Source organism: Mastigoproctus giganteus, chromosome 12 (assembly GCF_048544385.1).
Source record: "Mastigoproctus giganteus isolate SK-2022 chromosome 12, ASM4854438v1, whole genome shotgun sequence".
NCBI lineage: Eukaryota > Metazoa > Arthropoda > Arachnida > Uropygi > Thelyphonidae > Mastigoproctus > Mastigoproctus giganteus.
The window spans coordinates 61353864-61368063 of NC_143586.1; the positions used below are offsets into that span (position 1 = coordinate 61353864).

Here is a 14200-nt window from a genome sequence, read left to right on the forward strand (position 1 = left end):
TTGCCAGCCAATTTTCAAATCCCTAACTCAATTTATTTGCTGGTAACGGTAGTAGTGGGTGCATGGTAATATACAAGGAAGCGGTCAGTAAGTATTTATCCTCACCTAGAAATATTTATTACATCATGGTTTTTGCACCCGGTAGGCATACTCTCTGGTTCTGTATTACGTCTTTCTCAGATTTATCGCGATCTAGTTTCTAGATTCAATTTTCTTCAGGTCATAACTTTGTCTCGCTTCTTCAGAGATTCAATCGCACTTAAGGTTTTGAATTAAGTTCATCACCATCCCGACATCTTGCACAAAATACTCCAAGTAGCGAAAGCTCGGCATACATGTCACAACGAGTGTAAGCAAAAAAAAAGGACGTAACTCACATGAGAATTGTGGCTGGCAATGGATATATAGTTTAGTACACTAAAGTTTTAAAAGAATCTTATTTGCAAATTAACATTTTCCAAAATTACAGAAAGAAACTCTCTGTAAATATTAAGCAGTAATTTTTTAAATACTTAGTTAAATATAAAAATAAGGTAACCTACGTTGATATCATTACAGAAAGAATGTCTACCTAAAGGCTGGATTTGGGCACCAAAAAGCCCCGCTAATAAGAACTGTTTAAATCAAGCGAGTATTCCGAAGATATATTTGTTCCAATTAAGTAATGAACTCGGAGGGATCAGCAAAGATTAAAACTAAAAGACGAATTAAAATTTAGGTCACAAATAAATGAAAAAACCGCAAATTCAGCAAAAACTCGATAGTTCACCGAAGCAGAAATGAATTAAGACCAACTCCAGTCGCTGTGTAACTTGTAGGGTGTTCGAATAACCTTGGACAGCACAGTGTAATCGTATAAACACTTTATAATTATCTCTGCAATGTAGCACATCCCTGTAGTGTACATACTTGAATGAAGAAGAAACGAAGAGGAAAGTGTGACGGCGGGAAAGAATTCTTATCAATGTTAAGATACGCAGTATAATTAACCTTCTCTTTATTTGCAATTAAATTCGTATTTAAAACCGATTCCTGATCTTAAATGCAACCCGTATTTAACATTTTTCGCAAATACATAAATACAAATGGCAAAAGAAAATACGTACATCATCAGAATCGATCGATCTTGCACATCTGAGCAGAATCAAGCGAGTATTCCCACGAATAAAGCAGAATAAATTATCTTCCCCCCCCCTTTATATTAAGATTGTACAAAGTCTACATGCAGCTTAGAATCGAAAGCATCGTTCATTGTGCACTAAATTAATTTTTTTTCGACTTTTGTTCACTTACCCACTGCAAAGCGAGAACGTAATGCTCGACAGGAAGTCACGAGACAAGATATACTGCAGCGCCTCCCCTGTTTACGCTACAGCTTGGTCTTTTAAACGAAAGATGATTACGTGAAAGTAGAATTCTTTTAATGGCAGCTATTTTAATAACTTAAGCTTTCGTTGGCTACCAAAAGAATTAATAATTATTAAAGGTAATTTAAAATGCCATTTTTGCATAAAATTCTATCCTTTGTTTACAGAAAACATCTGAACCGAATTGATTGAATCATAATGGGTGGCTTGTAATTAATTTTCACTAAATAAAATGCAAATTCGCTTGCTAAACGAACATTAGTGGTGCTAACGTTATGAACTCTAACGTTGAGTTTGGCAGACTGATAATCAAGAAGTTTTGATCTTGTGACAGCAAGGTAAGAGGCGCGCTTGTGGTTAATTTATATAATGTTTCTTATTAAAAGCGGTCTGATTACGGGAGTAAAAAGGATTAACTTGAATTCTGCTGCATGGATTGCAGCCAGTTTAGCTCGCAATTGGGAAATGGACTCAGACTTTTTTCCAAGAGATGGGCAGGGATAGAAAAATAATAATTACATAAGTTTTCTAGAGCACGATTTCTCTATCAAACTGAATTTGAGACTAAATGAAATGGAACCGCAGTTTGTTATTTAAATTCTGTCGCCTTATATTCAGTCCAACTAGTCTTTTCCCTTCTGCATTTCCACACAAAAGGTAAAAAGATCTATAATTGCCAATATCAAGCAATTCTTAAGTGAGGTAACAAACGCTCTTACCTCAACTCATTTTAAGATAATAGCATAATCCACCACCAGTTCTTGAGCTACCTCTAAACCTACATACGATTAAAGATCAGCTTTTGTAGATTCTGTAATCGTCGATTTACTGGCTATACTTAAATTCCATGGAAAAATTTTGGTGAAATTGTTTGGAAAAGTTGGTGAAACTAAAGAAGTTGCACTAGACGAATTAATTTCTTTGCAGGGATTTACCATGACTTCTAGCCTTTATTGCTTCCAGTGCATGAAAAAAAAAAAAAAAACCCTCTTTTTTGCTCTCGGCATTATTTTTATTCTAAGCAGCAGTTAACTTTGGAGAAATCAAAAATTTGCTGTACGATGCAATTACTCCTCCCACATCTAGTTTATTGCAATTTCTCTTAAACTCACAGTATATCTGGACATAATGAACTTATGATACTAATCTCTTTAGATTTATTGAAGTGAACCCTTTGAGTGATTTGTCGCCCTTCTCTTGGCTTCTTTTCTAAGATACACAAACAATCGAAGTTCATAGTAAATCTGTAATTAACAACAGGGGATCTTTTGAAAAGACCCGATATTGTTAAATTACTGTGTGTATATTATTATTCTTTAAATGAGACCCCCAAACACGAAAGATGTTAGAATCTAGAGCACTTAGCACAACTGCAGTACAATACAATGAATAGGTCGGCGGCTGAAAGGATAAAATACACTTGTTGACATTAAACTTGTATTTCTGTAGATTGTAATTTTCAGAAACACATGTGAAGCAAGATTTTTTTTTTTTCCAGAGAAAGTAGAAAGGATAAATGAAGAGAAAAAGATGGTTCTATGAGTTTAGAGTTGGAGAGAGAATGGATGCTGGCTGATTGCGGTCCGTGTTCGAACTGGTTTGGAAAGGAGTGAAGGAATTACAAATGCTAATGCAGATCCCACTACCCATGGAAGCATCTATAGAAAAGGTATTAAGTTGGAACTGAACATCTGTGAGGCAGATAATGGAGAAATTTGTAAGAGACGGGCTGCCTGCTCTCATTTGAACAGCCTAGAGTCCTGAGAGGTTTTGGCGGCACCACCCCGATGTGAGAACAATATTCCACGATAGGAAGGATTTCAGATTTGTACAGAGTGGATTGTTTTTTCAGAAGAAAAATTACGCAGAGAGCAAAAACCTCTATTTGTGATGTGCTTATGCCAAGAGAGACGTTGTCTAAGTAATCCGTAATAATATATGATGTTCTTTTATAGAAATCTTAGATTCATCGAGACCGAGCATGTCAGCATCAGCAGTGGACTTTTGTGAGAAATAGGAAGGAGTTTTATAAGAACTGAAATTAAGTTCTATGTTTTCTTTGACCAATTGGAGAATTACCTGGAAATCTGCACTTAAATGATTGGTGGTGGATATTCGAGAAGTTGAAGTTGTTTGCGCAGGACAAGTTTTCGCAAATTGGAAGGTAAAATGTAGCGTGCTATCATTAGCAAAACTATGAATAGGATTTTCAGTGAGTGAAAGGTCATTAATATACAAAGAGGAAAAGAGTGACAGAACGAATTGAACCTTGGAGAATACAAGCATTAATGGAGAAACAGCAGAGAGAACCATCTACACTCAGCGTTCAAGAGAACTGAATACTCAATTGCAAAAAAAACAGTCGGCAGTCAAATAGGTGGATATGGAAAAACTTAAATGTGAAATAGCAACTGTTTGGGTTTTGCCAACCACTTCTGTCAAATTTGTCCAAAGATGTATAACGTAAGCTGATATGTCACAAGAAGATCAACACTGATTAAATTCATACTGACAAAATTAATCGGAGAATGTTTCCAGATAGTTTGGGTTGACTGAATTCTTCATTATTTTGGAAAGAGTAGAAGTGAGCGATTGGAAGGGAGGTATTTGTCACTCTTCTTAGGAACTGGTTGAATATGATCAAATTTCTAAGTAAAAGGAAATATAGTGGTTGAATAAGAAAGCTCATAAAAATATCATCATGATCTGGAGCTTTTGTGGCTTCAGGATTGTGTAAGTTTCTAACATCTTTCTATCGGGAGGTATTGGGTTGGTAGGAGGTGATTTATCAACATCACAGATACAGGATAAAAAAAAATAAAAAAAAGAACGATGCTAATAAGTCTGCTGTATCGTTTAGCTCCCAATGCAACAGTATTAAGAGGCGGCAGTAAAGAGTGGACAGAATTTGCTGAAATAGCTTTGGCAAGAGACCAGAATACTCGACTACTATTTGGATAAGAATAAAGTTTTCTGCTCTTAGCATGTTCAAAATCGAGTTTGGATTAATTAATAATTGTTTTATAATTGTTGCGAACCTTAATTGAAGATTAAAAAAAAAAAGATGGAGATTTAGATACACGCCAATTGCAATATGCTATAATCTTATCTTGAGTGGTCTTAGCCCAAAGCATCAGATGAAGAGCGCAATGCGTAATAAAGGGTTCCATTCCTACAAGAATAATTTCACTTACACGATCAGAACGAACATCGGAAAATTTAAAACAGTAATCCAACCAAGGAAAATAGGAATAGAAATCATGCAGATCATCCCATTTCGCATTATTGTAATGCTAAAGGACACGAGGCTGAGAATGGCCATATGAGAGAAGCCCCATTTTAAGAAGAGAATCGCAAAGTGTGATCTCAGTTCCCCACTAATATTAACCATATTGTTTGGATGGTTGTTGGCGAGGAAAAGATAGTGTGTTTAGGATTGTTTGGTATTCTGGTAAGTAAATAAACAAGCTGTGTTAAAGTCATTAGTGATCACACAAGCGTCAGCATCTCGACCAGTGTAACTGTAAAAGGAAGCCAGCCGCAGTTGTGAACATTATTAATCACCTGGAATTCTGACTTTCTTTCATTGAAACTTTAAATCAACAAGGAAAAGTTACCTCACTGTTAGGAAAGTTAGACGATTAAACTAGAATTGGGAGAACGATAGATGTGAATTTGACAAAAATTTTTCTATTTTTTTTTTTTAATTATTTATTGCACACGTTACGACCTTTTTTGGAGCAAAAAAAAAAAAAAAAAAATCTTAAGTTTGTTCAAAAATATTTTTCTATATGGTGTATTTCCAGTCTACCTATTCCAGTCATACTCCCAGACTCGTGTGGCCTATCTACCTATTCCAGTCATACTCCCAGACTCGTGTGGCCTATAATATACCACCTATCATTTTCCCTTTACTGCAAGTCATTTCACACCACACTGACTCAACATCCCCATTCCCTCACACAGGGAAGACTGTTACCTTTAGAGTGTTTTATCAGAAAAATCATTCCTCCGTCCTTTCCTGGTTTTCTTTAACACGCAAGTATTCATCGAAGTGAAATTCATCATCTCTTATTTCAGAGTGGTACTACATCTCAGTAAACCCAACCACATCAGTATTATTTGACCTCAGCAAAAGCTCAAACTCACTAAATTTGTTCACAGTACTCCTAGCATCATTGTACATATAAATTATTTACTTTATTGCTTTTGACAACCCTGATGTGCCCTTTATAGCAATTGAAAATGTTTTTCCATATGGTCTTAGATTGCCGAAAGATTTTGCTTGTATTAAACGTCCCTTTTCGGCGTTTAAGGTTTAGTAACAGTTCCTTACAAGCGCTCTCAGAGAGGATGCATATATAATTTTCTCCCATGCCACTGACCCGAGCCTATCTTGTGCCGACTTCCGTAAAGCCTCAAACTAGTAATTTCACTGAACCCTTACTGCATCCTCAATGGTATTATCAGTGGAGAATTCGCTGTTCAGTTGTTCTAGTGACAGTACTGTGGATGTTGAAAGAACGACTTCACATGCGGAAGATCTGCAGCTGCGAAGGTATTACCAATTGTAGCAGTAGGGATACTTGAACCCCCTACCTATTTTATGGGCATTAAGTCTCCTTTTGACCATGATATTTTTACACACATGGGAGAAATATCATTCACGCCCGCTCATTTAGCACTGATGACCATTAACGAACTATGTTCATAAAGTATGTCTGTTTTGGAAGCAAAACATAGACAAATACTCGTATAGAGGCAAAGACAAAAAGCAATATTTGATAAAGAAAGTATACCAGATAAGAACATCACTAACAAACAGCCTACATAATGTAGGCATTAATAAATAAATAAATTTTCTGTTTATACTCCAGCACAACCAAGTCAGTAGTTTACAATAAATCGTCAATACAAATATTTATCGTATTTAGTAGTCACGGACTTGAACCCCGGTCCACTCAAGGAACGCGTGCTCCTGACCACTGGGCTACAGATCCGTTCGAAAAATTTAAATTAATTATCTCAAAAAATATATTGCAGAAGCTGTTTGGAGAAAAGTATTCATAGACGCAGTTTAAGTTTTGATATGGTCACCATCATTTCAATTTAGGCTATTCGAAAAAAGAAATTACATGCAAAATTATAACAATATAGAAAACCTCTCTTCTAATTAAATTTATTAGACTCTAGGCATGCCAAGGTTGTGGTTTGTAAGCAGTCTTTCAAGAAATCTTATAGTTTAGACAGAGTTTAATGATACACACAAGTATGTTACACTCCTCAGTGTGAAAATGATGTCCCATAAATGGACGCTACCGTTGCGAATATTAATCCTCTACTCTCATTCTAACATTGTTCATTGCTCTGTTTTTGGTGGCATTCTTTTCAATTTCGTCACGAATATTTTGTTTCAATTGCTCAAGTATCCGTGGATGGTTTACATTAGATTTAGACCAAATTGTTTCCAAATCACATATCTCCTTTTGGAAACATTTCCTTTAAAGTGTCCATGGTAATATCTGGCGACATCAACAGGACATTTTGGAAATCGACTCCTTTTTTCGTGAAAATCTCTTATGAATTCTTGCAGCAAGTTCACATATAGGGATGAAGTTACTATGACAGGAACCATTAGCAGTTTCATAAAAGTATGGACGTACGATGCTGAAAGCAGGCCTCACACCAAACGGTAACCTCTTTGCTGTAAAGTGGTAGTTCATGAAGGTGATTTGGATTTTCGGTTAATAAACGATTAAGTTTGAATCACTGTTCACCTTCTGTAGGAACAGATTATAGAAATTCAAATGTGTATCCAAATCACGAACAACGTTGAACCATTTCAAGACGGCCGCCGTAGCCAAGTGGTCAGGCGCATAAGTACACGTGCCTTGAGTGACCGGGATTCAAGCCCGTGATTGCTAAATACGGTGCTGTTTCTTGTATTCTATCTACCTTGTGAACTCCTGACCATTTGTTCGTCCCGGAGTATAACAGAAAAATTTATTTATTTGCATTTTATACAGATGGAACTTTAATCGATATGCAGTATATGGTGTACAGTTCGTTCTGATATGTTTAATTCTGTTGACTGACGACTAATAGATGTCGATGACTGCATTGTAACGTTAACTGAACAAACGTTAAAAGAATCAGAATAAAGTAATGTTTATTTAATTAAAGTTCAAACTTTTGTTTGAATTTATCATATTTAAGAGTTTCACTTTTTATTTATATGGACGGTGTATCCATTCGCCCTAGTCTTGGAACTTTTATGACCTAACCTAAACAATACTGTTTTAATAAAGTATCACAACGTCTAGGGTTGGACTTGAGCAGTTCCAGTTAGGCTCTCGGGAACTAAGGATTACCTTGTCTTTCTACAGTTTTCAGGTCTCCAAGAATACAGAATGGATCAAAAGTTAGGCATATTCATACCGATGGAAAGATCAAATGACTCTAAGAGCACCATGAGTCCAATACTGGGAAAGAAATCCAGTTCTCTTATTGCTAGTGGCTTGCAATTACTTGAATGGAAAGTTCTATTTTATTCAAATGTTTGAACTTCAGTCATCCCCCAAATGGAGCAGTCATCTGCCAATACGGTGGTCTACAGCGTCTGTTCAGCACGTAGACTTATAAAAAAACGATTCGGCGAAGTGTGGGAAATGGGGCGCCACCCGTTGTTAAGTCATAATATAACGGACCCTCAGTGGCGTTAATACCCGAGACGAAGTCTGAGCCGGTATGGTACAGCGTTTCTTCTTTAATTACGATAGTCATCCGTTCCCTGCTGCCTGGAATTCGTTCTGGTGCCGAGATTTTCACCAATAGCTTTTCTAGATTAGATGCCATTTACGTAAGGTCAACTTCTTCGCACGAATCCCAATATTTGTTAGACACTGGAATTCCATAAGCTAGAAGCTTAAGTTCCCAGATCTTTAACATAAGTATTCTGTATTCATGCTCCAGGTACTTCTGACGTTCTTCTATATTGAGAATCTTGGCAACTTCCCTTTTCAGACAGCGAAGATAGCTGCATACTGCCCTCGTTTGAATGGAATATAGTAGCCTGAGAGGTTTTTGGAGCATCGCCCCAGATTTGGGAACAATATTCCATGGTAGGGCGGATCTGGGATTTGTACAGAGTGAACAGCTGTTTGGAAGAAAAGTAACGCCGGGGAGAAAGAAGCCTTTTTTAGATGAAAAGGAAGGGGTATTTGTAATGTGCTTATGCCCAGAGAGATTAGAAGTCAGAGTAACACCCAATAGAGATACATTGTCAATTTACATGACATCAATAATAAAACTGACTATTTTTACTTCGTCTTACCTTTAGCAAGCAATAAGTACATGCATTTGCCAAAAACAAAAAGGGTTCTATATAGAACCCTAATGGATTAGCTCCGTGGTGCACTACTTTTTCTCGTTAGTGATCCAAATTTTCTTATAGTTTACGCCCTGTTTATTTGCTTTTAAAGAAATTGTACTGAAACATTTCAATTTACTGCACACCAGTGGAATAGACCTCTTCTGTAGGCCTGTTGCAACACTAATTAGGAGAGGGAGGAAATTTTTCAAAACCACTCAAGTTAGAGCATTCCTAATTTTAAAAAAGTATTGTACACAAACTTTTTTTCTTACTTACCATAATCGCCGGACGGGTAGAGCACAGTCTGTTGAGGACCAAACCGCGACACAGGAAAGGCATTATCGTAGTGACTAGTCTGAGATCCGACACTGACTAGCGACATGTTCACTCGGTGTAATCCGTGGTTTAGTGCGCACGACTGGGCATGCGCCACGGGGATTACTGGGGAATGAGATAAATAGCTGCAACACTCCTGTCCCTCCTGCACAAGGGAATCAATAACGTGTGTGGAAGGGGACGGCAACTTTTCCATGGGGGGATAGCTACCCTGGGGTTCTACACAGTATTGGTGCTTGTTGCTTGATGGACCGTTGCCGTGCTGCAATTTCTTGGTAGATTGATCCTTGTTGCTTCGCTGTTCTTTACGTACCTCCTTGTTGACTATGTGCACTGAGCCCTCACCAGAGTTAGTGGTGGTGGCCTTCTTCACTTTTGTGTATTGCGTCACCGCTCGTTTGTTTGCATTGGAGTCTTTCACGGTTTTGCTGTTCACTGTCACCGACTTGAATGTACACGTTTGCTTCACCCTGAAAGTTTTGTGAACCTTCATTTGTTTCTTATCTCCTTTGGGCTTCGCGACTTTTTTAACTACCTTTGGACATTTTGATACCAAACTAGCATTTGGTACGATTTTTTTCTTTTTAACTTTATCCTTTGATTCGCCCTTAGACTTGTCCTTCTTGGAACTTGTGTGCTTCACTTTAGGAACTAGTTTCGTCCGTACTGATTGTCCACTTTTCTCCTTCGCCAAGATTTGACCTTTCTGTCCTATCTTTGGCTTCACTTTGATGTTCAAGGAACTTAAACCTTTTCCTGTCGGCGTTTTAACTAATTTTCTTTTCTCCTCACTTCCCTTAGAGTCCTTATTCTCTCTCTTCTTTTCGGTCTTCACACAATTTGCGGCGGGAATTGTGTGTTCTTTCACTGTCTTCTCCTGCACGGGTTTCTCTGGTACTGAAACGACCAAATCCTTCTCGTCCACCTCGCCAGACATGCTTGCATTGTTCTCCTGGTTTGGACTTCGCTTTTGTGGAGAGCACAGAACATACATCCTGGCTAAAGCATCCAGTCGGGCCATACGCTGTCCACTAGATGACCTTCGAGGGGAAGATTCTGCGTTGGGCAGACCGTTATTAACTGTGGCATCCGGTGGTTGTTTTCCATCAGAAACAGCACGGCGTTTTTCTTTTAGAGCCTTATCGCCATCTTTCAGAGGTTTCCTTACTTTGTCCAATCCCTGTAATCTGTGTGAAGGTAGATGAGAATCGTTTTTGTTGGGCGATTTCTTCTTTGGAGTGGAGAGCTCTTTGTCTGGGGGATTCGTGTTCGGCTCACGATTTACGCTGATAGGAGATTGTGGTTGTGGGGGTGGCAGCGCGGGTGTTGTAGGGTTAACGGAACAGTCTGAGCTCAACAGCGAAATGAGTTTCGAAGAATTAACTAGTACTTCTGTTTCATCCACAGGAACAACATCTTTCTTTTGGATTTTGCACTTTTTCTTCGGAGGACCAGCGTTCTTATCAGGCAAACTACCTTTTCTTTTTCTTTTGGAAGTGTTGATAATGGTTTGATCAGAAGGTGGTTTGTGTTGTTTCTTTTTCTTTTTGACTCGTTCTTCTTGTTTGGTAACCAACTTTCGAAGATTGTCATGCTTCTTTTCTTTCTTAAGTAAGGCTTTTTTGGGTGAACTTTTATCGTGCTTCGGTCGTTTAATTTTTAAGTCCTTATTCCCTTTGACCTTTTTCACTTCATTCTTCTTTTTAGGTTTGTGAATGATTTTCTTAAGTTTTCCACTTTTTAATAAGTCTACAACGATCTTATGTGGTTTGGTATGCTTCTCCTTGCGAATTGACTGCACTTTCTTCTCCTGCTGGAGGGACTGGTTCAATATCTTTCCGATCTTCATTGTGCACTCTCACCAACAAATAAGATCCAAAATGCGAAGCTCCAACACACACCTATGGAATTCATCTAGCTGGGGTTCAATCCTGCTTACCTGCAGAAAATAAAACACATCAGTATCGACGTTAAAAATCTAAAGTAATATAAATGTATTCTAGCATAATAGAGAACAATAAGCACTTTTTCAAAATTTGTAAGGCACGTTAATCTCGGAACAGATTTTTACATAAGTTAATTATTCCTAACTATTATATATTTGAACCAACACAGGGTGAGTCAAAAATTCACGTAAAAGCAAAATGAAAGTTCTCATTTTGGTAAGCATGTGCAATTTTTACTAAACCATATGGCATTACTGTATACTTCGACATCAGTTACGTGTTACACCTACAGAAATTAATCCTTATCGGGTTTTTTTTTTAATCAAAACAGCAAGACACGTAGTAATGAAAACCCGTATCCCCAACCCCAAGATCCCCAGATTATAATTTGGAAATGGCCGGATTATTTATTTAGGTAAAGGAAATGCTACATCCATCCCTAGACAGCAAACTTCTGCTAGGAGGGTAAACACAACTATAACAGATTAAAATTATATAAACATTAATTACAGCAGACTAAGAGAGAATATGTTCAAGATAAATGCTCTTAATACATTCAGCGTCCCTCAAAGAAGGCTGCAGGGCTGGCGCCTCCATAGCCAGATGGGCAGGAGCAGCAGTGCATAGCACACGATTCTTGGTTAAACCAGGGTTCGAGCCCGTGATCACCAAATATGGAGGATGCGGAAAGGTCAGGGAATGACCACCACATACCCCGGAGCAATATAGCCTTAGTTGCTAATGCTCCTAAAAACCAAATAACAACAAGCTGCAGGGCTGCCGGCAAATTCTAGGAGGTTCTCCGGAACAGGAGAAAGAGCGCAGGTCATCCTCAAAAACCGAAGCCCACGGAGAATTGAAAGGTCTTAAATTAGCAGATTGCATAAGTATCAGCAAAAACGTTTGATCTACAGGCCTTGTCATCGCAGATCGCATCAGGGTTTATATTTAAGTCGTCCAGGAGTGCAGTCGTGTTTGCTATGCCTGAGCGAGCTGATTTGGTTGAGGGCAGGTCGGATCATGGATGTTTTGTGGTTAGTTATTCCTCTCATCATCCTGCCCAAGGATAGACTATCAATGTTGAGAGCATCTAGTCTACCCGAAAGAGTTCCTCTTGGAGAGAGGGTAAGAGTTCGCTGCAGCTGCATGGATTGATCCAAGGGATCAATCCATGCAGCGAACGTAGTATAGCCATAGAGGGATCGTAAAGCCAATACTCAAGCCCCAAGAACTGCTGTAGGTATGTTGGAGGGGCAGAGGACCAGCTTTCCGATGCGTAGAGAGCACTGGTACAACGAAAGTTTGGACAAATCTAGTTATTAGCTTGTTATAGCCGTAACCAACCAGTTCCTGTCGAGCAGACCAAAGGGCTGCGAAGAATTTTTCTTGCTTCCTTATTTGTGGGGATTGATGAAAGATAAAGTTATATAAATAATCCCCACACACACAGAGGAGGAAATGTAAGTCAATAAACCGAATGATACTGCCCACACAGACGTTGAATTTTGAATCACACTGTATTATTGTTTCTATCGCGATATCGGCATTGTAACCTGTTACGCTCAACTAACACTAGTTACAATAAATAAAGTTATTACAATGGGGTAAGACTAACTATATTTATTAATAACTTCCTTCCTTATTAAGTATGGATTAGTTTTTTTTAAGAGCCTTCAACTCGTTCTGAAACCTCGTACGGTGTTCAATCTTCAGACACAAGTAATCAAACAAGCCGGACTTAGAACACTTTAATAAAAAAGATGTGATTTACATTAACTTCAAAACTGTGGTTCCCTTTGGTAGAAAATTTTTCTATAAATTTTCTAAAAAATTAAACAAATCTACATCACGGTATATGCATTAATACGAGAAGGGATCTGCCCATATGCGAAGGATTATTGAATATCTACAGAAAAAAGCACTGTTGCGGACAGTTTTAATTTCATAACAAAGTGTCATCGAATACAACACCTTACTTATCAGAATCTATCTTGCAATTCTTGCTTTAATGTCATGGACTCCAGTGTCGTCTTTCCATATTTCAATTCTGCTCAAAGACTTTTTTTATTTAATTTACTCGTAAAAGCATCTTAATTATTAAAGGGTTCTGGAGGAGTACATTTAAGAAAGCTTTAATTTACGTAAGTAATTTATACTGAAAATGTATAGCTCACCCAACCTGGTGCAAATCGTTGATGCGACTGTTATGAACCTACATACGTGGAAAATCGATCGAAAAATGAAATATATTTGGAGAATTTAAGACTATTTTAGGTGGTGCCATCTATCGTCATTTACTGGAAGTTTATAAACAAAGATAACATTGGAAAAATGTGTTTTGTTATACGTTGGTAGGTTTATAATCTTTAAAGCATGATTTAAAGTAGCACTTTTTATAGGTCATAATAATTCGGTCCGTTGTATAGCATTTAAAGTATCTCCATGAAAACAATTTTCTGAACTTGTTTTTAATTTAACGTCACTTCATAGTTCCATTGTGATTAATTTGGTAACAATGAATTTCGCAGAAATAAAGTAGTTAATGTAGAATTATCGTGCTCTGAAATAGAAAACTAGAACCATCTGGTATATACCTCTCAACATTATGAAGACCCCCGCAGCATCCTGTTTAAACGCAAACAAGACATCCTTCAAGCAAATGAGCGGGTATTAGTAATGGACGCATGGTGCAAGAAAGCCTATGGCTTATGCTGCACCAGCCAAAAAAAAAAAAAAAAAAAAAACCCGAATAAAACAATGATAAAAAAATTAATAAAATAAAAGGAAATTAAACCTATCATCCTATGCGCTTCCCTCACCCGAAGGTACTAACCAGATGACCTTTGAATTTCCCCAAACTGTCAGCCTCTACCACCCATGTGGGCAAATCATTCCAGTAATTTATAACTCGCTGGCTAAAATAAAACTTCCTGCAGTCCAATCTAAACATTTCCCCCCGTAACTTGTATTTATGTTCCCTAGTTCTAGAATCATTTACAATCTTGAAAATTTCGTCCTCATTCATTTTACTGATGCCTCTCAGAGATTTAAACACCTCAATCAAATCTCCTCTAAGGTGTCTAGTTTCCAAACTCTGCAACCCACATATTCAAAGTCTTTCTTCATAAGGACGCCCTTTTGCCGATCTCACCAGGCCAGTTACCCGTCTTTGCACCCTT

General features: G+C 37.8%; 1 protein-coding gene across 3 annotated transcripts in view; it reads right to left on the reverse strand.

Moving 5' to 3' along the window:
* LOC150077101 (uncharacterized) overlaps positions 1 to 14200 on the reverse strand; it is a 527433-nt gene that overhangs the window by 67034 nt on the left and 446199 nt on the right. For all 3 annotated transcript variants that reach the window (XM_090386534.1, XM_090386535.1, XM_090386533.1), the window contains one exon: positions 9016 to 11014. In XM_090386534.1, the coding sequence (XP_090242660.1) occupies positions 9016 to 10924 (1909 nt within the window). In that variant the 5' untranslated portion in view covers positions 10925 to 11014. The remainder of the gene's footprint in view (positions 1 to 9015; positions 11015 to 14200) is intronic.